Below are 25,074 nucleotides of genomic sequence, written 5' to 3'. Positions count from 1 at the left end.
GTCCTGTCAATACATCTGTGAGTATGAAGTTCTTGGCAGGAGGTATGTGTTGGTTTTATTGATTTGTCGGGACAGCTAATATGGTTTGAGTGAACCACATTAACTGAGCGAGTATTCAGCTCGTGATGCGACAATTATCGAATCGTTGAATAGATGACGAATGCGATATATTGAATTGAGAAAATCCATCAGTTTACTCATATGCAACACTGACATCTGGAACTCCACCGTCCTCCCATCAAAAAACGCAAACATGACACGTTGAATCCAGACTCAACCAATTTCATTCATGACAACATAAACATAAGTTGCAAGCAGATTTCAAAGGTAATGATGTATGAACTAACCCATTCTTTATTCCGCAAACATCGCCACTCGCCTATTCCTAGCGAAAACGTCCCTTTCATTCATTCTTCGTCCCCATATCATATGTCTCACTTGCACGCATCAATCAATCTACATTCTTCACATCCTCAAAAAGGTTCTAGTCCTCAACTCTTCATTTATCTTATCAGTTAATCTATCTTCTACCCATTCATCCCCAATCACCCATCATTCATCACCCATCACCAATTGAATCTCCTCTCTTCGCAAAAGTAAAACTTCGGTCGTCCTATATTAACAATGGCTACCACACACAACGGCACAGAAGATATCCACGCAAATCATGGCGTAAAACCAAGTATAGGAGCCACTTTACTCCGACTCCTTCAACTCATCATCGCATTAGCAATATTAGGAATGGCTGCTTTTGTCGTCGCAAATGCCGCATACTCAGGTGCTATATTGGCTACTTTCGTCGTATGTCTCTCTTTCCTACTTCTCCTTTCCATTTATTCCCTCCCTTCCCTTTCCCTCCCTTCCCTTTCCCTCCCTTCCCATATTCCCCCGCATCATCCAAACCCACTAACCAGCCCAAAATCAGGCAAGCCTAACAACCCTCGTCCTCCTCTACACACTCCTCTCCTCGCACCGCCTCACAAACATCTTCAATAACTGGGCCATCGCCCTCCTAGATCTCCTTCTTACTATTCTCTGGTTAGCTACTTGGATTACGGCCGCAGTGCAAATTCGTAGATATAGATTCCGTTTTGGGTATTATGGATGCGGATGGTTTTTGTGTAGGAGGGATTTGTTGGAGTGGGAGGTTAGTGACGATGAGGGGGTGGGTTTGGGTTTGAGTGGGAGGGGCTTGCAGAAGAGGGATACGTATTGGAGGACTTGGAGGACAGTTTTTATTGCTGTGGCTGTTTTGGCGGCGGTGGAATTGTGAGTTTTATTTTTTTAGGTTTCTTTTTCTGTTGCCTTTTCCTTCTCCTCTTTTTGAATTTCTCCCTTCCCCTTCCCCTCACTTCCTCACTTTTCCTTTTCTCCCCTTCCTCTCAGTTCTTCATTTTCCTTCCCCTCTTTCCTCTTTCAACCTCCTTCAATCTCCACTCTCCACCCACCCAAAAATTCACAAATCCCCCAATCAAACATCCACTAACACCATCCCCCCTCTCCAGCGTCCTCTTCGTAATAAGTTTCTTCTACACCCTCACCCACATCCTCCATCATCGTGATAGACATCATCACGGAGCTGGCGCTGCAGCTGCAGGTGCAGGTGCAGGTGCAGGTGCAGGGACACAGAAAAATGCTGCGGATATGGAGATGCAGAATCAGGGTCAGGGTCAGGCGGGGTATACTGGTCAAACGGTTGCTGGTCAAACAGGTGCTGGCTACGCGGGTCAAATGGGTGCTGATCAGACGGGGTATGGACAGTCGGGATATGGTACTGGTGCTAATCCAAACACTGCATCTCCGATTACGCATCCGACGACTGGTGCTACGGGTGATATGACGGGTGGTACGACAAATCCCGTCTAAATGTCTACGATCCTATCTACCTACCTAGCTATTTAGCTACTTAAATTCTTAAAAACTTTTCTGGGTAATTAATTACTGAGCTAAGTGGGTATTGTTGGATTTTGAGAATGAAGAGGGATGAAGGATAAAAGGATGTATGGGGATTTATTTTGGAGGATATGTTTGGATATATGGGGATAAATGAATGGGATGGATATACAGGGATATGTGGATACACGATTTTCCGAAATAGGGAGATATAATAGTCGTCGGTATAAGGAGTTGTTTTTTAGGGATGGGATTAATTACTAGTTTTGTGTTATTTTTCAAGTCACTAGGGAGTTTACGTTGTTCATTTTTGTTTTGGAGGGATAAGATATGTTATTTTCTATATGTTATCAGGAGCGTAAGGGATAATTATATTTATATTGTGCCGTAAAATCCAGATCTATATATCGTCATTACATTTTTTGACATAATTAAACGCCGAGTTTGATTTTTTTTATTTGATTTTAACATGCGATATTTTCGTAGGATTAGGATTAGGATATTAAAGGAGTAAGTACATTACTGTAACAGTATATCATACTTGTGATTTATTTTAAATTTTTAAATATTTAATAATACTTTATAATTATTCATTACTTTAAAATTCGAAACCTTGGTGTGAGAAGGAGAAAAAATAAAAGAACTAACAGTAACTTCTTTATAAATAACCATATTAAGATTAATATTATACATATAAATCCCAAGCGAAAAAACTTCATCCTCATTATGAAAATAAAAGTCAAAAATCATTATTCTTCCCCAGTATCCAGTCTCAAACCCTATTGTTCAAAAACCATAGACTCGTAAACTCGTACATCTTCCAACTGGAGTATAAATTATCCAGTTTTCTGTCTTCACATTCCATTCATTCTCCCATTCATTCATTCAAACCCCCCTCCTAATTAAATCAAAATCCCTTCTCACAGAATGAAGAAAAACTTACATAGTACTCGAGAAAAGTTCAAATAACCACACATTCATTGTATAGCGCAGGTAGGTGCGAGTAGCATATCCAGAAAATCACTTGTTCCCATCTCGGGATCTGCTCTGAATGCGTACTCTGGATCGATCCTTAGCGTGGCGGTATTTGAACGATTTAAAAAGAGTTTCCTTGGTTGATGTGGATTCTGAGTCCTGGGTACGAGATTTCTGTACTGATGCGCTGAAGTTAAACTCGGAGTGTGGCTGTAGATGTGTCTATCGACGTGATAATGTGAGGCCGTGGCATGCGCTGTGATGTTGATTCCGAGTCTGCAGTTTGATAGACTTTTGCCAGTGCGAGTGGTACAGTGATTATGATTTGAATCGGGTATGCACAAGGAGGTTTCTGAGGATGAATATGAAGCTGGGAATTGGATTTATGGTGTTCTCGACTTTTTTTTTTTAGTCACAACTCCTCCATGGCGTTAGAGGTAGCAAACCAAAACCGTGTGAGTGTGCTATTTAGAGGATTGGCTATGAGTCTGAATGACATTTTGGTGACTCTCTTGAGGATAATCCCAGTACCAAAGGACTCAGATTCCCGAGGAAGTGCTTAAGGTGAATATACCACATACTCGACCTTCACAGAATGACTAGTCGATGACTATACCAAGACTGAGTATTGACATATATGACCGAAATTAAAAATGAAATGACTCGAAAGGATGGAAGCTCCACGATATCTTTGTTCGCAAAACCATAGAGACAAAACAACACATTTCAAAAACTTCAAATCACAGTACAGAAAGAACTTCTACCTTCGAGATTCCATCCACAAGCCTTACATAAATCATACCACCGAGACAGAAAACTTTCTTAGTCCACGGTATGTCATAACAGCGTTCCTCACCACGCACAAAATCAGCTATACTAACAGCTTCCGAAGCAAAAGAAAAAAAGTTGTACCAACTGCAAAAACTAGAGTCGTCAAAATGAGCACCGTTAATCAACAACCATCCCAAAATGAATCTATGACTACCGCGGCTCAGGAAACAATCACTCAAGAGCCCGTGAATATCAATCCTATGAAGCCTTCTCATAATATCAACACACCACTAAATAGCATGCCTAGGTCCCTACACCAAACATGAGTACAGAGATCAGAGGGCGGGGGAGCAAAGGAGAGGGTACTTTGGAAGCATGTACAGATGTTTGTTGCTGTGTCGCATGTTGCCCTTGCCATGGTCAGCTTGGTGCTGGTAGTGGAAATGATTGTGGTGCTAATTGTGGCGGTTGTGATTGTTAGTTGTCGTTGATGGAAGAAGTTTGTGATGGCTGTAATTATAGCGGTTGCCAGTCATCCATCGTTGATGAAAGGAGTTTGGGATTAGATCTTAACATCTTAGCAGGCTCTTTGATGTATTTTACCAACATAAACTTAATATCATACTCGTTGCTTTTAAATATCAGCCCAATTTGGCCGCTTGCTTATTCTCTGAATTGACAGCAGAACTGTTGTAGTGGCCATAATATGTCTCGGGAAAAAATCATAAAATATGAAGTCCGTTCCCGTCCCCGATCCTATTCCAAACTTTATTCTATTCAAACCATCCATCCATCGCAAGGAAGAGAATTACGAGATTACCTTCTCCGGAATTTCCCCATATTCGGAGATCCCGAATGCATACAAACCCCAGAAGGGCTGAGTTTGAGAAATATCAAGATGACTGACTGCTCGATGCTCATTATTAGGATTTGCGCGATTTAATAAAGGATGGAAATGTCACGTTGTGTAACATCACCACTCCATGATCGAGATGGCAGGAATATATTCTGTAACCTTACAAAAAGGATGAACACAACCTCAAGACTCAAGTGGTAAGATTCGCCAAAATATGAGGTTCCACCATTGGTCCCTGCTAATAACTTGTGGCGTAGTAGATAATGCATGCATGAAGCTTATGAAAGGCACAAAAAAAACAATCTGGATCTTCCAGCCAGCCAGCCATTCAACCAACCAGCCAAACAAATGAAAAACCTGGTAAACACTACTCGGTATCGCCAGCCTCGTTTGCAGGGAATAGAAGATTTTCTTAATATTTTTTTGGTGAAACATGCAAGCAAAAGTTGGCTGATCCGTAGGTTGTGAGACTTACATGTGTGTGATGAACTGTACTTCGTACAGACGAAGCGCGCGGAACATACCACGCAGGTACCAAACAAGTAGGTACATGAGAGTCGAATGGTACTCTAGAGTCTGGATGGGTTGATTTGCGACGAATTGGGATGATTTTGTTGCAGATATACGTGGCTGAATCGGTTATTAGTATTCACCGGTTCTTCATCGACTGATGGTTGGTTAATATTCTTTTCATACGAGCCCACCCGGTTTGGAACCTTGTTCTGCTTTGCCAACAAAATATCTTGAAGCCGTCTCCACAATGCACTTTCACGTCATAGAAACCAATGGATTTTGGCACGGTCCATGAATAGCAACTCTTTGCTTCATCTGAGAGGATTCAAAAAGGCGAGGAAATCCCCCCTCTGATCTTCTTGTTATCCATATTCAAGAACTTGACATACTTTACACTTTCAACCAAAAGACCTCTTACCTTTACCAAAAACCACTTCAAAAAGTCAGTATACTTATATCCAAACTGACTTGATCTCGTTATTAACATACCATCTCTCAATTAGACATCCATCAAAATGCCTTTCGAACAACCAGTCGTCGAGCAACAAATCCAATCCGAAGCTCCAATGAGCTCCGAGAACGTCGGTATCGAGATGCAACAACCTGTAAGCACCCTTTCGAACACCATCTCACCACACAACAGTATACTAATCCCCGCTTCTACAGAAACCAGTTGCAGCCATGGGAACCGAGACCAACCTCCGTGGAGGAGAATCCGCCGGTTGTGAATGCTGTGGTTGCGGATGCGGAGAATCATGCTGTTAAAAACAGTAGCTACCTATCTAGCATGATGAACACGGCGTGAATGGGAAACTTAAATGATGGACGGAAGGATGGACGGCTAGCGATGGATGGGATTTGATTCGAACTCTGCAATATCGAGATTCGAATGAATATTTGGATGGATGGGTTTATGATTATATTATGACAATTGCGATACATACTGGGGAGAATAATTAATTTCTCAATTCAATACCAAAAAATACAACCAAAAAATACAATACAACACAATGCAATGCAATTCTTTTCTTTGAATATTTGAATGAATGAACTCATGGCTTCATGGTTCCATATTCTAATCGATATCATCGCACTGTGGACTAACAACCGCCAAGTCAAGTTTCATCTCCACGTTTCCTTATCTTGGCTCTGAGATAGATAGATGGATGGCTTGAGTTCCTTGAATTCAAGCTTTTCCATTATTCAAGCTTTTTCGCTTTCCGGGGTTGCCGTGGTGATGCTGTGATAAGACATGGGTATGGGTATAGTAATATATTTACTAGTCTTTTAATTGGTCCGCATGAGTACTTGTGAATGGTATGGATTAGATTGGATTGCAAGCTTTACGAGCTGAGATAATTATCAGGTAGGTAGTACGTAGGTAATTAGCGCAAATTTTTAAAGATGGATGGAAGATGGTCTGATCCTGGAGTACTCAGTTCAGTGAGTAAGGTTAGAGAACAGGAAAATAGAATGGTAAACAGGCTATTTATTATTTATCTTTCATCTTTCATCTTTCATCATTATACATCATCATTATACATTACACAGCTCGATTTCCTTAAAGACTTTTGCATCATCGTCCTGTACGGAGTATTTACTGGAAACACGGCATTTATGACTTCATCATCAATCCTTCTAATTTCAGAATCATATGTCTAGTATGAGTAGATGAATATCAATCAATACTCAGCACTAAATATCCATACTGATTTATCACCATGATTAAGACTCGGTAACCTTCATTCAGGATCCTCCCACCCGCTAAAGACGTCAAGTCAAGCTTTCGACAAGCCTCTAATGTGTATCGCCAATTCCTTGGCAGATAGACACTATCAATAGTGTCAATTATCTACTCGAGTATTATACTATTGACAATAATGTTTCTTAGAATCTTATCGTCACATTTGCTCATACTCATTGTTAGATTGATACTTGCTGCGCTGTTGCATTCTTGTTGTATTGCACTTGAGTTTTGTTAGATACCTAGGTATCTAAGCATAGGCGGACAGGGAGGAAGGTATCTTCGGGAGCCGAGTAATAGTAGGGATTGTAGATGCTGAATTAGGTATTCGACATGGTAATATGATTGATTTCGCATATTCCAAACAACAGTAAGTAAGTACCTAGGTACTGTAAGACTTTCGGAGAAAGATCTCTTTTCTTCTCTTCTCTTTTCCTTCTCTCTATACTATGTGAATCAGGTGAATCAGTACTTTAATTTTCCAATCGTAAAATCAACTCAAGCACTTGAAATAACTTATTTTGCACAAGCGAACTCTGTACTCCGTACCCCGTATAATCTCAATCTCAAAAGACTCCTACTCTTATTATGAACTTTATCATTAGCATGCCAAATACCCAAGCGGACGAATATCATCCCGATTCTGCCTGATGTTTTGGTACGGTACCGTCCGCAACTTTGTTTATTATACTCCGGACGGAGTAAGGTTATATAACTCTTTAAGTAGGGTCCATCAATCTTTACTAGGTAGGTAGATAGTAATACTAATACGGCAGTCAATAAATCTTCAGGAAAGGTCTAATATCCATCCACTTGAATTGCACCAGTTACTTGGAGTACGAATCTCGCGAGATGATACGATAACCTTATTCATATCTTCGACTTCCTAACATGATTTGCAAATGTACTTATTCTTCGACTTCACAACCCGATAGAATATAATCTTTTATATTCCTAAACCACTTTTAGATTATATATAGCCCTACTTACGGGTATTCAAAACTTTACCAGCGAGACAAATATAAATCTTAACATCAATCAATCTCCAGACTCGAATCTAGATCTAGGTCTCTTTCGACTTCAGGATCTGGAATCAGCTCAAAGGTTGAATTGGATAACATTAACGTTCCGGGCCTGGTATACTAAAGGGTTGCGTACTGGAGGACTCTGTGTATTTATACTACAGAGAACCAGCTCTCTCAGTAGGTACTGAAAGGAAATGGCGTTCTACCTTTCATTAGTACTTGGGTTTTTTCCGTCTTGATGCTTTTGATTACCCAGCTTATACAGAGATATAAGCTTTGACGTCCAAGGTGCTTATATGTATATGGAAGAGTACATAGATATAATCCTTTAGACGGTGCAGCGGAACGATGTCGATGAGACGAAAGTGAGAACTAAGAATATCTATTATTCGGAAGTTGGAAAGTGGTTCTTTCCATTCTATCCAGATTATCTATCCTTCTTCAGTACTACCCTCTTGCAACTAAATGGTGCGGGATCTTACCAGAAAATCCGTGAAGCTTATAAGTAGTCCTACGGATAGCAGACGGAATAAATGATAGTTTATTAGTCGGATCAGAATATTCTGGCTTCTCTATTTTTCCTCGTGTTTTTATACTTATTTTTTGTTGTAATTGGTATTTATGTTTGATATTTAAGATGCAGAAGGTGCATCGACGCTAGGAGATATTGATGACAGCAAAGTACTAGCTATAGGCACTACTGGACTATCTAACTTTGTTTCATTGTCTCCAGCGAGCTTATAATGATATTTGAAGTTAAAGTCTTGACTCCTCCCCTTGCTGGCCTTAAGGCAGGCAGTACTCTCTCTTGATAGAAAAAATGGACTGCACGACAGAGAGAATTCCGAAGGGTGGATTGTCTATGAATGCTAACGTTAATAACCAACCATGTGTATCTCAAGATATAATTATAACTGATAGCGGTAATCGCATCGCGGCAGCGAATTTCGTCACGTCGTCACAAATCTCTCAAAATCATACTATTATCCATCGAACTATAGATTTTGATGTTGTTGAACACTGCGAGGAAGGTATGCAGCAGAGCACTCCAAATTTCAAGGAAATCCTATTGATCAATAGATGCAAACTCATAGATTCGTAGTTGAGTATATATATATATATATGCCGATATGTGGCTGGAGCAAGGTACTATCATATCAATTGCAATAATTATTTCGAGCTTAGGAAATGAAATGAAATTACATAAAATGCGACATTCTTCGTCGTTTAGAGCAAGCGAAGGATGGTGATTTTATAAAAATTCGAGTTCAACCGTTGAAATTTCTAGTAGATGAACCATCGCTTTCTAATTGACGCTAAAGGACATCTTGAGCCGCTCTTACCATGAGACTACGAACTGAATATGTTAAAGGTCACGATGAGTTGGGAAGGTGAACGAGAAAATCAGCAAAGTCCTATGTATTAAGATGATGTGATACAAAGCACGCAAGTCGAATATAACCACAAATTTTCTCGATGGCTAGCTACCTCAAAAGCTCCAAATATATTGGTGCGCATTAGCTCTTGATAATTGATCAGGGCATCCAAGAATCTAATCTCACTGACCCGTCAGTATTTCAAGCTAGTTGGTATAAGTGGAACGATCTATATTGAATCTCCGATCGTGAGATCAGCGTATATGGGATTCAGAAACATATCTTGTGCCTACTTGTTTGCCTTTGAGGTGAACAAAGCGTGCATAAACCATTTCCGAGAATGTTTCCGGAGTGGTAAATATTTAAAGCGTCTGTTTGCTGACTACCTAGTCTCTGGAAAATGGTGACGAATCAACATATATAATCAGAATACTGGACGTTTCCAACTTTCGAATTGTATTTATCATATACAATAGCGGCCTAGAAACCTAGCAGTGTCAAATCAAGACTAAGACCATATTTAAGATGAACTCTTTTGGAAGAAAAATACAAGAGAATATCAAAGAAAAAAGACAAACCCAACAAAATCTCCCCCCCAACACAGCAATTTCCATTCCATTCCATTCCATTCCATTCCATTCCAGTATCTAGAATACTTCAATAAACTCATTCTACCCACAGAAAATGTGCCAGTTGCAATATATAATTGCACCATTCAATTCAGCGACTCCCAGATGGCACGCAATGGACTCTAAAAACTAGTTCAGATAAACCGTTGGAGATTCTCAGACGAACTTGGTGATTGTAGTAAGATTACCTCTACAAATGCCCAGGAGAATTGGTCTGGCGCTCTTCAGAGCCCGAGTTCCTGATTATTGATTTGTGAAGATTATTGAAATCTACGGGTGATATGACGGGATGGATATATTCGTATAATTCATGATAAGGTAAGTCTTGCTTTGGAAGGACTAGTGAACATCAAGATGAAGACCAAGATCACCTCTTGAGGCATGTATGATTGATTACTACATCAATCTTCCTGCAACTCAAAAACTAAGCCCGCACCAATCCTATTCCATAGATGAATATCACCACGTAAAAGCACAACGAAACATTACAGTAGAGTAATTTATTTAAATTTGTTTCATTTTATATTTCATATTATATCGCATAGCATAGCAGCAGCCTGAACCATCAAAGCCAGCCGCATACCAAAGTCCCTTTCCATTCCCATCCATCCCATTAATACTACTACTACAGCCAATCTCACACCTATGCCTTATTGGCACCAGCAGTACCACTAGACTTCGCTCTCTCACCATAAGCCTTAGTAGCATAGTCACCACCGATAACAATCAAATCCTCAGGTCGGTAATCATGTTTACCGGACAAGTAGCTCTGGAGAATAGCCTTGGTACCATCGGCATATCTCTTTTGAGCATCCAAGGAAGTACCCGACATGTGGGGAACCATGGCGTTTCCACCACCGAATGGGTTCTTTGCGTAGCGGAGTGGGTGGTCTTTTGGTGCTGGTTGTGGGAACCAGACGTCTCCTCCATAACCGCGGAGGTGGCCAGATTTGAGGGCATCAGCAACATCTTCCTTGACGACGATAGCTCCACGGGCGGTGTTGACCAACCAGGATCCTAAGGGAAATGTTAATTATTTGTTCATATAAGTAGAATGAGAAGTAGGACAACATACCCTTCTTCATCTTGGAGATCAACTCCTTGTTGAAAAGACCTCTGGTCTTCTCGTGGAGAGGGCAGTTTATAGTAACAACATCACACTGAGCCAACATCTCCTCCAAATCAGTAACACGTCTACATCCAATCTCCTTCTCAATCTCTGGCTTAAGAGGTTGGTAGTCGAAGTACAACAACTCCTTGCAGTCGAAAGGCTTCAATCTTCTCAAGACACGCTCACCGATTCTTCCAACAGCAACGGTACCAACGACCTTACCCTCAAGGTCGAACTCGTTCTTGGCAGCGGCGGCAACATCCCATTCTCCAGCTTGGATTTGTTCGTGTGCGGGGACAAAGTTGCGGACGAGAACCAAGATGGTCATGACGACGTGCTCGGCAACCGATACGACGTTGGATCCTGTTACTTCAGCAACGGTGATACCACCGTTGGTCTTGTTGGCAGCATTGAGATCGACGTGATCCGATCCAATACCGGCTGTGATGGCAATCTTGAGGTTCTTGGCCTTGGCAAGACGTTCAGCAGTGAGGTAACCCGGGTGGAAACTGAGGAATCATTGTCAGCTTCTGCGAATCTGTATAGGGAATTATGAGTAGCATACGGAGTAGTAATGATAATCTCTGCATCTACCAAGTGCTTGTCGAACTCGGAATTTTCTCCCTCCTTGTCGGAGGTGGTGATGAGCTCATGTCCTTGATCCTCGAGCCATTTGCGGATACCGAGCTCGTTTTCAGTTGTGCCAAGAAGCTCTGGGACCTGATTGTAACTTTGTTAGTCAATTGTTCTTGATACAGATGCTCAATGCAGTGTAGTTGATAAAACTACCCCGCCATTGAGCTGAGGGGTAAATTAAATAAAACATACCTCTTCTGCGTGCTTCTTTCCGTCGTACAAGACAAGGAGTACCTTAACCTTTTCACGTTTATCACCCGTTAGCATTCTGATTATTTTAAAAGTATGATTGAGCTTCTGCGAGCGAAAAGCAGATCGCGTCGTCAAAGTGGGTGTTGGTCTCGCAAAAGCAGAAGCTGTGAAGATTGAACGGGCACAAGGAGACGGTCTTGATGCCAAACGAATGAGGGAACGAGTGAGCAGTACCATTTTGAATTATTGTTTAACTGGTCTGTAGTTTGAAATGTGTTTTTATTGATTGTAGAGTGAAGAGACAAAGAGTATTTATCTGTTTCGTAGATGTTGTGTTAGATGCTGTATTTGGAAGGTGCGGGGTTCGGAATTGATTAACCTATGTTGGCGAGTGTCATCAGCAACATGTACATCAAGCATGTAACATAATGAAACAGGGGGCAGTAAGTACTAGAATAGTTCCATGGATTCAATACCTATCGATCTTTCGATCATATGAGGTTGTCCAAGTACCTAACATTGTGCTTTGGAGAGTCAGAAGCTTACCTTTACTGTGGATGTCTGATGGAAGAAGATGAGGATGATGAGTATGTATGCAGACAAAAAGCTTGGGAACAGCTCTTCAATATATAATATTCACTACGCCTCATGCTCAAGGATTTTAGTATTTCCACCATTTCCCCTCTTTTTCCCAACAATATTAGGTCAAACTGTCCACAAATGAAAAGTGGTCGACTCGGAGGGCTTCATCACATCTCCACTTAGACACAACAACAACCAACGAGGTAACTGGTAGGAAGCCCATGAGATTCGGAAAAGACGAAGGAATCGGATCTGCCTTGTTTGGCTATGATGATTCTGGTCCACGTCTCCGAGCTGTGATGCTTTGATATGGAATCGGTATTCGGGTTGTTAACACAAGGTGTTTTCTCGTGGAGTGATAATTGACGGTGTTAGAATATAATATTGCAGGTGCAATTTTAGTGGAGATACATATAGCTTCACTAGGACGATAGTGATAAATCGACCACTCTCGTCAATAGGTACAGTCTGATGGGAGCTATGATGTAGAGCTCCTCGTAAGCCCAGTGACAAAAAGATCCACCTAGAACTCATCCCACTGGCAACTCTGTACGGAGTTTTCAGATGAACCTCAAAAGACTGGTATCCCAACCAATTCTCACCCACCTCTACAACCTCTTGTAACACATATGCAAAGCTTCCTGTGATACTCCTGATGACCGTATCGTGACCAATGTAAGCTGTCCCATACACTCAAGCAGCAAGCTATCATTTCCCACCAAATATCCCTTGCTGCAGGATTGCGGGGTAACATTTTGTGTTACACCATCTTTCATCCAATAGCGCGCCGGACATCTCTCGGTATCCCGCTAGCAAGCACTCGGTATCTAACCGAGTGCATCGCTTCTACTCTCCGAGCTTCCCCTTCGTTCTAAACACGTAGCGAAATTCGGCATCTCAACATGAGTGCATCATACCAACATCGAAAAATCTCCGTGCAACATGCAGCATCCTCCAAATATGGCTTTACCGTCCTTCAAACCCGCTTTCAATCAATACACCTTAAGCTTTCCGCGGGGTACAGGTCCTGAATAGATGTGCATCCGTACCTAGTCCTAGTTCGGTAGAATAACACCAGTAAACGTGCGATGGCTAAGTCGTGCGGCCATAAAGTATAAAACCCCGAACGCTAAAGCAGTGTTAAGAAAGAAAGGGAGACTTTGAAAATGGGATAGCTTGACCAATGAGAACAATTATCCCCTAGCGTCAGAGTTTTATACTTTCTGGCCGCACGAGAGATCCAGTATGCTTTCTGGAAATGGTCGAGATCGATGGTATGCGTGAGGCCAGAGTATGGCGCGGCTTGAGCAATGGATCCGCGGCCGTTCGTCCCACTATCGTTGACGTGTTATCTCAAGGGGTCAATGAAATATGATCCTAACTGTCAATCTTTCATTCAATACATCTACTTTACGGATATTCCGATGGATTGGCATCAATTCCTGACTTTCCCGCCTTTCATACTCCCTACAGGATAACTATCTGGTCTCACATCTTAATCTGGAGGCAAATGCTTTTCATACTTCATAGAATCAAGTGGATTTAAAAGCAAAATCAGGAGAACGTATGTGCAAAGGCAACGTGGTTAAGTATTATCTATCTGTCTCTAGGGAGTCTACCTATGTCTTTAGGCAGTGCGACCAGCGCATCTATGACTACCTATGCTTTACCTAAAAAGCATCCTCGGCCGTGCGTCCAGCGCATCAAACCTCTCGATATCTAATTACATCCCATTGAGACGTCCAGCGCGTCTAATATCTAACACCTGTCACTTCCTACTCTACACTCGATTTCGAATCGTCGGGTTTAGTGTTCCTCAGTTTAACGCTTTTTGCGTGGTGGCTTACCAGATTGGTGACTTGAGGAACCAAGGGTGCGACGAGAGTGGTCCGAGCGGTGCGTACTCGAATCTGTATCACGTTTACTACCACTCGATTCTGAAGCCTTGTCCTTTTTGTCCTTCGACGGCCCCTCGATGTACCAGTGTGTGTTTTCTGGGTTCCGATCTTCTTTATATAAAAAACTCTCAATGAGCCATTCCCAGCGGAATCGCTTATCGGCCAAAGCGTCACGGTTTCGGAATCCATAATGATTCACAATGTACTCTGGTACATTGCGAAGAACTTTCTTTGGAGAAAGATCATCGGAATATGCCCAGTCCAGTACCCAGTCAAATGCTTTTACATGATTGGGATTCCCTCTGTCGGCGAGGATAGAGAGCAAGTCTGACACTTGCTGATAAGTGAAGCCGTTCTCTGGCCTTCTTTGGCTTTTTCCTTCGAATCCTGGTGGTCTCCCGGCCATGTTGAGTATTCCACTATGTCATTCAGACTGTTGGCAGTCTTGCGATGTTTTGTTTCTCTGCTGGACTCCGTGGATCCTAGTCTCTTAACCGTTTCCCGATGAACCGTAGTGATGTATGCTAGTCGATAGAAATCCACATGATCAAACAGGAGACAGACTTGTTCCTCCTTTTCATTCCTCCAGACACCTTCCCACAAGTCAGCCACACAACCTTCATTGTAATTCTTCCTCGTGAAGGTGGGGGAGTAACCCGAGTGCCAAGGTGAATTGGGCCAGATTCCGTAAGGTCCTTCTCCATCCTTATATGGAATTGCGTTTGTCCCTGGTATTTCAGTCTGTAGCTCTTCCATTCCGACCGGTGTCCCTACGGTTACCGGGCCAATAGAATCCTGACGATCAAGTTGGTAATAGCCTTGGTGTTGCCCATGAGCCTGATCGTCTACAAAACTACGAGCTGCAGATTGAGCTGCAGCATAATTAATAGCATCGACACCGTAAGCATGAGCTTGAACTTCGCGAGAATCTATGATTGATGTTGCACGAAGATCGCTTGAATCCAGGGTATGTATACCCGAAGAATACTCCGGCAAATCTGTGTTCCCCGCGGCATAAACCGGTTGAGTTTGGAGAATATTTGCGGCATAGGAAGGATGTTCTCCGGGTTTTTCCGTATTTATTACTGATGGACGATTGCTTTGTGGCCCAACAGACTGAGACTGCACTGATGTGCTATATGAACAATAACTTCCTGAAACAACAGACGGCACAGGATTGTTTGGGCTCGAGGATCTTGGATAATGGCGCCTTGCCTGATCTATCTGTTCTGTTGTCTATCCGCTCTGTATAAGTTGGTCGCGCGTATAATGTGCTGAAGTCTCATTCATAGTTCTTAAAAGCAAGCCTAGGCACGGAAAATAGTCTTCTGTGCTGAATCTGACCGACGATGATGTCAGTCGTCGAGGTTGATAGATGAGCACTATCTTTGATAACCGATCCAGCGGCCCGATAGCAGAAACTTATTCGATACTTTAGCGCTGAGGTACTCCTAGATACGTTTTTGGACAGCAGGGTAGTGTGGCGCCGATGAGTGGACTTAGGAAATCCTGATATGGAAGGATAATGATGGTATTTTTTCAAGTTGCAGGCTCTTACTGTGCTCTGATGTATCGTGAGGGTATGTATGTTTTGTTGTTTCCAAAGTCGAACCAAGAGGGGTAAAGTGGCTCTACTTATCCCCTCCTGGGAGTCCCAAGAATGACTGTAAATAAGCTCCAAGCAAGGGTATTTTGACTCCAAAAATACATTTTAGAGTATGAATATGTTTAACATGCGGTACTTGAGTCAGGAGAATAAGGAGATGACTAGAAGATAAAGACATACGTGCTCGAGACGATTGTATTCTGACTTCAAAACATTCATTTAGGTCTATTAATAGGCTCTGAATATGACTCTGAATACGTAAATATAACTGAATCGACAGATCTGAGAGTAGTGAAAAAGTTACACTAATTCGAGACGAATGTAGTCTGATTTTAAATATTCATTTAAATCTATTAATATGCTCCTCCGAGTGGCCAGTTTCTATTAATATTATACAGAAATGACGGGAAGAATACCAAAAATATGGTCATATGAATATGACTCTAGATGAAATAAACTGTAAATCGACAGATCTGGGAGTAGTGGATGGATATAAATCCGGATGAGTGTGACTATTAACAGATATGGCTATGAATTAATATGAATGTATATAATGAAGATGACTGAGAATATGAGTCTAAATGTACATAGACATGAGTGATCACCATTCCGCGATGACCAAAAATCATCATTACTGCTTAGTTTCCAAGGAAGAAATGACTCCATATAGATAGATACACAATACATGAATAGGGATATCCTCAAAATAATAACTGAAGAGACTAATCAGTTAATTACTCATTTCTAAGATATTTTAACTTCATTTAAACAAACCTGACTGGTAAGGTAACATCATCTAAATTGCCGAAAAAAAGTCATTATTAATAAGGATGAGACTCGTTGAAAATATATCTCAGTGGAAAAAGTGCCAGAAATTATCTACTGAACGGAGGCATTTTTGGCCCGATCAAGTCAGATTATACTATAGAAAACATCATCAAAATAATCGAAAGGGGTTAATCGCTTACCGAGTCATAAGGTAATTTGACTCAATGAGGATGGATATGTGTGGAAATATCTGCAAGATGGCTGGATTCAGCCAAACTGTGAGTCTGTGACTTATTCACCCTTCATGGAGAACATACATTGGAAAAATATATTGAGATGAATGGATTTTTTGTTCGGTATATGTGATGTTGTTATTTCATGTGAAGAAACGTAAGTCCTAGGATCACGTGGTCGATGCATGGCTTTGAAAGTTAGTTTCGACAATTGAAATTGCTAAAGGCGGGAAGGGGAAAGGGGGAGAGTGTTATGTATTTCACACATTTCATATTTTATGTACAGCCACGATGTCTAATAAACTATTTACCATCAAGTGCTTAGAATGAGGAAATAAATAGTTAGATTGATAGATAGATGTTTCAGATACATTGAATCCTAAAGTGCTCATACATGCATGATTGACTGGATGGATGAATGAATGAGAAAGAAAAATAATTCTTGTTTTGCTATCAGACAGATAGACAGGTAAATATTAAACTCTAGTGTCTAATATCTAGATAATCTAGGTAATCACACATTGAAGTTAGGTTACGCTTCAGTTTAAGCTTACTAGGTAACCTTTAGCTAATTCGCATTTAAGCAGCCCTCCTCTCCTCCCAAACATCTTCCCTCCCAAGTTCCCCCACTGCCATACCTAAGCACCACCCTTTCTATTTCTCCTCATCATCCTCTTTTTCTGGATAATTTGTGCTTTTCTCCTCTTTTTTCCATCATCGTCATTTCCTTCAGTTGCATTTGCACCATTTGTCGATGAATTTCTTGGTCTCTTACTATCTTTTTGTGAGGGTAGGTCGTCATCGGCTTTGCGCTTATTGGTGCTCCTGTGTTATGTATTAGTATGAGGTATGATGTGGAATTGTGGTTTGGAGGTGCGTATTAAGGGTAAAGTGGAAGATGAAAAGGGGTAAATGGATGAATATACTTAAGAGCGACTCTATCGAAACTTTTCTCTTTTCCAAACCTCTTCCCATTTTTCCCAGCACCTTTAATACCTTTTCCACCTTTCCTCATTGATTTCATATCTTGATCTCTACCAGCCAATTTTTTTGAACTAACGATTTCACCCTTGGCAATTTTATCTGAAACTTCTTTGGAACGATTACGAGCTTTTTCTTCCTGTTCTTTTCGTCTCGAGACGACTTGTGCATTTTCGATAGCGAACTCAACGATCATTCTTTGTGTTTTTCCTTGAGAGTTTTTGAGTGCGTGGCCGTTTAACCACCGAAGACCCATGAGTGCCCATCTGTGACTTGAGTATTCGACGAAACCGTATCCTCTTGATTTTCCCGCTCCGCTCTCCTCACTAACTTTCTTGCCTTCTCTACCTTCGAATACAACTTTAGCTTGTCGGACGATACCCTTTCCTTTGGCTTTTCTTTGCTTTTCGGCTTCGCGCATCTCCTCGCCTCCTCGTGCTAATTCCTCTTTTGAAAGTTGTTGGCGTTTTCCTTCTTTCACATCTGTGGCAAATCCAACGGCAGCTTCACGGGCTAAAGCTTTGAGTGCTTTTGAATCGATGTTGCGGGGTATATTACGAATGGCCAGACGGGTGAGACTTAGATGCAGAGTGGGATTGCCTTGGATAAGTTTCTTTCTTTGCATGGCGCTATCTTCGCGCATTTTAACCTCAGAAGGCGGAAGTAAATCGTAGAGAGGTGTGCCCTTAGCCACGGTACCCTCTTGAAGAAGGTACAGCTTTCGTTTATCTTTGTCGCGGTTATCACGGAAATGTGATCCTTCCTCGGTAAGCTTCACTGCTTGGTCCTTCTCAACGGCCTTGGATATCTGAAGAAGTCGTCCATCGATGGTGTAAGCACCTGTTGAATCTGCGTTTTCCGGTTCCAAGAGGGAGTGCTTGATTTGTGGAGTATCGCCCTTCTTGATTGCGTTGGCGCCTGTGGGTTGATACTTGGGGCAGTTTCGGAAACAAGAATCGGCATCTTCGACATTGTAAAAACAAACAAAGCCAGTACCCTTAGGACGATCAGTTGCCTTATCCATGACCACTCGAGCATATCTAACAGGGCCAAATTGTTCAAAATGTTCCTTCAAGGTTGCATCAAGAGTTGTAAAGGGGAGGTTGCGAATAAAGAGTGTCGAGGAATTATCGGTGATGAAATTCTTCTTGGGCTTCTCCTCCTCCTCTTCATCGTCATCCATATCTTCGAAATCATCCACGTCCTCATTATCATCGTCTTCATCGTCTTCATCTTCAATGTCGTCCTCATTATCTTCAACTGCCTCAGGATCACTCTCATCCTCCGATTCTAATTGATCTCCAAAGTTCTTCATAAAATTGGCAACATCATCGTCCACATCTTCATCGTCATCGTCCGCCTTGTTGTTTGGTTCTTCGGGCTCGTCCTCGCGACTTTCCGCATCACTCATATCCGCATCCTCAGTCTTTTTCTTTTCCCAGACATCCTTCTCAACAGCCCAATCTACAGCTAATTGTCTGCCATCAATCTCACGTCCGTTGACTGCAGCCAATGCCTTTTCCGCATTTTTCTTGCCTCGCATAACAATAAATCCAAACCCGGCCTCCTTCCCCTTGACTTTAGGCAATGTAGCATATTTAACTTTTCCAAAACCCATGAACAGTTTAGCCAATTCATCAGGAGTTTTGACACTCCATGGCAGATTTCGAATGATAAGTTTAGGAGGTGCTTTTGATTCGGCCAATTTCTCCTGTCGAGCTTTTTTAACGACAGCAGCTTCAGTAGCAATTGCACTCTTCCTTTTCACTGGCAATCCCTCCTCTCCACTTTTCGCGATCGTTTCTCTGGAACGTGGCTGAGCTATCTCAATTTTCATTTTGCGACCTTGAAATGATTGACCATTGAATTCGTCCAGAGCCCTCTGAGCATCTTCCGCATCTGCAAAGGTAACGAATCCATATCCTTTTGATTGCTTCGTGACCGGATCGAGTACAACTGTAGCGTGCTTTAAGGGATAATTGTCGGAAAACAATTCAGTCAATGCTGATGTTGTAGCTGTCGCAGGTAAAGAACGAACAAACAATGAACGGCGGGCAGATGCATTTGTTTCTTTTCTGAGTTTTTTCGAGGTATGCCCTTGAGTTTCTTCAGATACTGCCTCGATGACAGAATCTTCATTGAATGGTCTTTTTCTTCCTTCAGACATGATTGTATTGTTCAATATTCCAATGTTTGTTGTTTCTGTTTCTTTCTTAACTCAAATATCAAGAATTAATACATCCACAGGGAATTTTCTCCATATCAAAAAAATATTTCCTATCAGTATCAGACCCAGCGATCTCCGTATACGCTAGTCTATATATAGACTAGTGCACATGTGCTTGGTCAATTGAACTAATAAAGTTGCGGCTTACTGGAACAACACAAAATTAATCTTGGCTACGAAGTAAAAGAATCTGGAATCATACGGAAGTGTTTGTTAGTGTTAATACTGACTCCAACGAAAGTTAAATTCTGCTGTGCGATATTTATATTATGATTCTGGAGATATTATTAAATAATGTTATATTATGTGATGTCCATTCAACCTTCAGAGCTGCCCAAATAAACATAAAACCAGAAGAGCAGAAAAGAAAATGATTCAAATGAAAAGGATGACCTCGGCCTAGTTTACACGTGACTGGGCGCTAAATCTTCACATCGGCCAATTCCATTTGACAAAGCGGCGCCTCCCAATCTCATTGACCTCACATTAACATTCTGCTCGACTAAGCAGAAACACAACACCATCAACGACATAACGAATAGAGCGTTGATACACACAAAACGATATCGCATTAACAATAATATTCAAACGACCTACATGAAATAAGAGCACAGGTCGATTTAGCGCTGCCGTCGGCGGTGTAGGTGCATTTCTGCGACAATCGTTTCTCGATCCACCTTCTCCTTCGTTCCCTCCTACCTTCCTACCTTTCTCCGAACCTCGAGAATACGATTGAAAATAACCTCTTTCATCCTCGACACTCGCTCAATACACTGTACAATACACCTCGCCTTTTTCATTTTTTAATAAACTCGAAGCGCATTTTGATACCTGTACACATACCCGTCTGTACACAATCCTTTCAATAACATTTTCAGCACGGCCGAAACCACAACAATCAAGTTTTCTACAAACCGTAATCACCCTCCGTCTCCCTCACAACGTTGAGTACTTCAAAACTCGCCTTCATGATCGAGATGCCTTCTGATCTTCCACAAACACCACAAAGTCCTTCCAATACTCCAGGCTCCACCGATATATCCTCGAAAAATACAGTTTCTCCACGGATAAATACGTCGCTTCCAACACCCGCTCACAGCATTAACGGCAGCATGTCAACTATTCATTCTGCCATTGAGGCATCCCAATCAGAAGATCTCACGAACAAGCGCAAGAGAGATGTTGAAGATCTTGGCGATCGAGACCAGAAGAAAGTTCATGTCGAGGACAGCAGACCTAGTATTGACGATCTCCATCAGGATGTCGGTAAAAAATACCTTCTCTGCAGAACTCGTAAGGATTCCTTCTTTCTAGTTGATCTAACCTTTTGGTGGCTACAATCTTAAGCACATAACTTGAATCATGCCTTGTCCACCATGTATATGAAACATTTTGTTAACATGAAATGATGTACAGTTCATAAGCCTCAGCACTTGAATATCAAACAAGATTTATACGGTCGGTTTGGTCTGCAGGAAATTGCTGCCAGTCTTGCTCGAGTCACTCCAGATGGGAAGAAGAACACGGTTCGAAAAACTTACAAAGGATACATAAAATCCTTGGGTATCGCTGGACAGTTTGATGCAGTGAAGGGCCCAGAGCCAGATCAACCCGGATCACTCTATTCTTTGATCAATCCCGCGGGGCCCACCTCGATCAGGGAAGCATGGGATCAAATTGAAGTACAAGGAAGAGAAATTGATAAAGGCATCCCGGACGAGTTACGATCGAATCTCAGCAAAGCTGTAATCATGACTAGAGGTACCATTCCAAAAGACCGATGGAATCATTCTGTTATTGGAGAAATGGGTAATCAAATTGTCAACGATCCTTTGAAAGCTGTTCCCGCGAAGGCAAAGGCTCCGATTTCGCAGGGCACTATGAGTGTTCCAAAGCAGAACAGAGGAACGGCAGATATCGCACGTCCAAAGAGAGCTGTTAAGAAGCGATCGTATGGTGATGCCAGTTACGAAGGTTATGGCGAAGGTTACATCGATGACGAAGCTGGATATTCCACTGGCGATGGTGATGACAGAGCCGGTGGTCGAAAGCGACCTAAGAAGGTGGGTAGTGTGCTATATCCATCAAACGTGCAAGCTAACAAGGGAAAGACTCCAACATCTCACGGTTTTCAAGGACCGATGCGTCAAAGTTACGGACCTGGAATGGTTGGTGCTTGAACTTGAGAGAAAAACGTCTTCGCCCCTTCAAATTTGTTGGCCCAACAAAGAAAAAGCCCCGCGTGTTTTTTGGCTAGTTGATTCGTTGCTTATGGATTTACACGCTGTTTATACCAGCATTACATGTCATTCCCGATAAGAGGTTGAATGATCTAGCTGCTCTTGAGAATGAGCACCCAGAGCACGATGTTGTTTTAAAAATATGGCATACAGAACAAGCCAGAACTTTCCCGTGTATGTATGATAGATAAAGGCGGTGCTTCCCCTATGAAAAGGCTGCATTTAATGATAGCACGCTTTCTGGGACATTTTGCCTCGAAAGGTTTCTGATGACTCCTGGGAAAAACTGATAATAGCAATGCATGGTATGGATAGTATTGGGCATCACGTCTTTACGGACCCAGGGATCAAAATAATGAAAAAATGATCAAATTTCATGTTCTGTTTGAGTGAGTGATTGATTGGTGGTGGTATTTCTAGTATAAAACCGGATGTTTTTAAATGAGGTTTGCTTGCTTGCTTGCTTGTTTTATCTACTTTGCCTACTGGGGGCTTTTGTTTGAGCAACTGTGATAATAGAAAGGAATTTATCCTATTAAAATTTCACGATCTGTCAATGAATACTATGCGGTTAGATTTTGGACGAATAAATACAAAATTCTGTATTCCATTAGGTATTCCCTATCTATTTTCCCAATAGAATAATTTATGACTTCATCCATGTTGATCTGTTGCTGCGCTTGCTAGGGTCCTTGAATACCTAGCGGTGATAATTATACGCTAGTTACCGAGAACACATTTCTGAAGCTGTGACATAAATTCGTCATAACACGATCCGACCACCTTTACTTCGTACATATTACATTTAATTCTTCACATTCTCTCAATTCTTTCAATTCTTTCAATTGATTGACCATCATGGGATTCTACAAGTACTCTGCTCTTGCTCTTCTTGCTCTTCGTGCTGTCAGTGTTTTCGCTGCGCCAGAAAGTGTAAGTTTGAAAGTTTCTCATAGTTGTTGACAGCTGTCAAAAGCTACCTAAGCTATTCGAAGCTCAAGAGTACTAATTTAAATCCTTCAACAGACTGAAGATCAACGTCAAGAAGCTGCTGCAGAAGGCTTCGAAACTCCTCCAACCAATCTTGCCGTCTCCGTTACTGCTTCATTCCCTCAATCCGAAATCTTCGGTGTTAAACTCGTCAATGGCCATGCTTCGCAAGCTATCATTTCCATCAAGAACGATGAACCTGAATCTGTGCAACTAGCTGTTATCGGAGGCGCATTGTCTACCCTCCAAACACTGCCGGAAGGAACTCATCCAAGTGCTGCTATTGTGCGCAACTTGACCTCGACAAGATATGATGTTGAGGTTGAGGCAGGTGAACAGCAAATTCTGCCTTATGCATTTACTACCGACTTGAACCCCCAGGATTTGCGATTGAACATCATTGCGGTCGTGGCTAGTCAAAAAGGTGGTGTTTACCAAATTCAGGCTTATAATGAGACTGTTACTGTTGTTGAAGCTGCTACTAGCATCTTTGATCCTCAAATGTAGGTTTTCATTTCGCAACACCATTTTCAACAATTAATCTAAACTGACATGTTTTTAGCATCTTCTTGTATCTTGTCCTCCTCGCAGCAACTGTCGCTACCCTGTTTTTCGTCTACAAGACATGGATTGAATCTCTATTCCCACAAACTCGCAAAGGTGGTAAAGGTGGTGAACGTGCCAAGCGTTCATCTGGAGGAAGCAAGAAGGCTGTCGACGTTAAGGATCAGGTTTCTGTTATTGGTGCTGATGGACCAGCTGTTACAACTCAATCTTTGGCACAACAAGCTTACGATGAGAGCTGGATCCCTGACCACCACATCAACCGTCCATCCGCAAGACGTGTTAAGAGCGGCGGCTCCAAGATCAAGACTAAGATTGTATCTGAATAAATCTTCAAGCGATATCAACGGCGCATATGATTGGATGATGAAACGTAGGAAAGGAATAACAAGTTATGATCTGTTCTCTTCAAGCTCAATTTTGAGATTCAATCAATGTCTTTTTAGCTTGAAAAGGGGGACAAAGCATTTGTATAATACAACAAAAGTGGATGGCTATTTCTGAGTCGGAACATAGTGCTGTATCAAAATCAAATTAGGATGTACAAATTACATAAGGAACAAATTGCCGTTTTAGTGAGATATTTCCTTGAGAGATATATTTACTGTCCTAATACTATTCCGGATCGAGAAAAGAATCACGAGAGATTGATCTAGGTGTGGTACGCGCCCATCATTTCTGGGATAAGTATCTCATTCCTCATTATCCAATCAGTGATTTTGTTTTGAATTAGGGATGTGGATGAGAATACTCCATACTTGTGTGAATATCTACAAAATATATAGGTAATGATACCTAGCCATGTACGCCTTTGAATTACTTTCCTCTTCAATTTCTTCATTCAACAGATTAAATTCCCCTCTTTAAAAAATGTCCTCCGCCTTTCTCTGCAGACAACTGCAACGTCATCTAAGTGGCTGTTGGGGGTGTCACAAGTGCCACATCCGAGTGCGGGGAAAGATAGGAAGAGAGGGGAAGATAAGGGATTAACTTCCTGGGATTCTGGGGTTATAAATGGAGGGATAGGGAAGAAGTGATATATATGTTTATTTTGGTATTTTTGTTTGGTGAAAGAAAGAAAGAAAGAAATTCTTGGGGTGTGGGAAGGAGATTGAAAGGATGAGTAAAATGGATGAAATAGGTAAAATGGGCAAACCTAGGAAAACGAAATATGCAGATAGATCTATACCGAAGATCTCGCTGCATGATTTTGAGGAGAGGATGGGGGTTATTACTGAGGAGTTAGTGGGGTTTTCTTTTTGGG

General features: G+C 41.6%; 10 protein-coding genes across 10 annotated transcripts; 6 read left to right on the top strand and 4 right to left on the bottom strand.

Moving 5' to 3' along the window:
• Positions 1–624: 624 nt before the first annotated feature.
• On the top strand, positions 625–1,866 carry SS1G_09042 (predicted protein; the record flags this gene model as incomplete). Its single annotated transcript, XM_001590227.1, has 3 exons — positions 625–801; positions 926–1,269; positions 1,506–1,866. The coding sequence occupies 3 exons, from the start codon at positions 625–627 to the stop codon at positions 1,864–1,866; spliced, it is 882 nt and encodes a 293-aa protein (XP_001590277.1).
• A 1,427-nt stretch (positions 1,867–3,293) lies between these two features.
• SS1G_09041 (predicted protein) lies at positions 3,294–4,120 on the top strand (the record flags this gene model as incomplete). The annotated part of the gene is made up of 4 exons (XM_001590226.1): positions 3,294–3,323; positions 3,615–3,700; positions 3,761–3,884; positions 3,947–4,120. 4 exons carry the CDS (start codon positions 3,294–3,296, stop codon positions 4,118–4,120), a joined length of 414 nt encoding a protein of 137 aa, XP_001590276.1.
• Positions 4,121–5,523: 1,403 nt separating this feature from the next.
• Positions 5,524–5,773, top strand: SS1G_09040 (hypothetical protein; the record flags this gene model as incomplete). Its single annotated transcript, XM_001590225.1, has 2 exons — positions 5,524–5,613; positions 5,675–5,773. 2 exons carry the CDS (start codon positions 5,524–5,526, stop codon positions 5,771–5,773), a joined length of 189 nt encoding a protein of 62 aa, XP_001590275.1.
• A 913-nt stretch (positions 5,774–6,686) lies between these two features.
• SS1G_09039 (predicted protein) lies at positions 6,687–7,626 on the bottom strand (the record flags this gene model as incomplete). The annotated part of the gene is made up of 3 exons (XM_001590224.1): positions 6,687–6,860; positions 6,944–6,975; positions 7,584–7,626. The coding sequence occupies 3 exons, from the start codon at positions 7,624–7,626 to the stop codon at positions 6,687–6,689; spliced, it is 249 nt and encodes an 82-aa protein (XP_001590274.1).
• Positions 7,627–10,425: 2,799 nt separating this feature from the next.
• SS1G_09038 (formate dehydrogenase) lies at positions 10,426–11,958 on the bottom strand (the record flags this gene model as incomplete). The annotated part of the gene is made up of 4 exons (XM_001590223.1): positions 10,426–10,799; positions 10,858–11,402; positions 11,459–11,613; positions 11,722–11,958. 4 exons carry the CDS (start codon positions 11,956–11,958, stop codon positions 10,426–10,428), a joined length of 1,311 nt encoding a protein of 436 aa, XP_001590273.1.
• Positions 11,959–13,205: 1,247 nt separating this feature from the next.
• On the top strand, positions 13,206–13,678 carry SS1G_09037 (predicted protein; the record flags this gene model as incomplete). Its single annotated transcript, XM_001590222.1, has 3 exons — positions 13,206–13,321; positions 13,479–13,546; positions 13,596–13,678. The coding sequence occupies 3 exons, from the start codon at positions 13,206–13,208 to the stop codon at positions 13,676–13,678; spliced, it is 267 nt and encodes an 88-aa protein (XP_001590272.1).
• Positions 13,679–14,124: 446 nt separating this feature from the next.
• Positions 14,125–14,607, bottom strand: SS1G_09036 (predicted protein; the record flags this gene model as incomplete). Its single annotated transcript, XM_001590221.1, has 1 exon — positions 14,125–14,607. The coding sequence occupies one exon, from the start codon at positions 14,605–14,607 to the stop codon at positions 14,125–14,127; it is 483 nt and encodes a 160-aa protein (XP_001590271.1).
• Positions 14,608–17,446: 2,839 nt separating this feature from the next.
• SS1G_09035 (hypothetical protein) lies at positions 17,447–19,956 on the bottom strand (the record flags this gene model as incomplete). Its single annotated transcript, XM_001590220.1, has 2 exons — positions 17,447–17,620; positions 17,869–19,956. The coding sequence occupies 2 exons, from the start codon at positions 19,954–19,956 to the stop codon at positions 17,447–17,449; spliced, it is 2,262 nt and encodes a 753-aa protein (XP_001590270.1).
• Positions 19,957–20,993: 1,037 nt separating this feature from the next.
• Positions 20,994–22,196, top strand: SS1G_09034 (hypothetical protein; the record flags this gene model as incomplete). The annotated part of the gene is made up of 2 exons (XM_001590219.1): positions 20,994–21,309; positions 21,433–22,196. The coding sequence occupies 2 exons, from the start codon at positions 20,994–20,996 to the stop codon at positions 22,194–22,196; spliced, it is 1,080 nt and encodes a 359-aa protein (XP_001590269.1).
• Positions 22,197–23,114: 918 nt separating this feature from the next.
• SS1G_09033 (hypothetical protein) lies at positions 23,115–24,139 on the top strand (the record flags this gene model as incomplete). The annotated part of the gene is made up of 3 exons (XM_001590218.1): positions 23,115–23,189; positions 23,283–23,749; positions 23,809–24,139. 3 exons carry the CDS (start codon positions 23,115–23,117, stop codon positions 24,137–24,139), a joined length of 873 nt encoding a protein of 290 aa, XP_001590268.1.
• Between the last annotated feature and the right edge of the window lie 935 nt (positions 24,140–25,074).

This window comes from Sclerotinia sclerotiorum, genomic scaffold (genome assembly GCF_000146945.2).
Source record: "Sclerotinia sclerotiorum 1980 UF-70 scaffold_12 genomic scaffold, whole genome shotgun sequence".
Classification (NCBI taxonomy): Eukaryota; Fungi; Ascomycota; class Leotiomycetes; order Helotiales; family Sclerotiniaceae; genus Sclerotinia; species Sclerotinia sclerotiorum.
The sequence above is the reverse complement of the archived record's forward strand: the minus strand, read 5'-3'. Positions and strand labels throughout refer to the sequence as shown.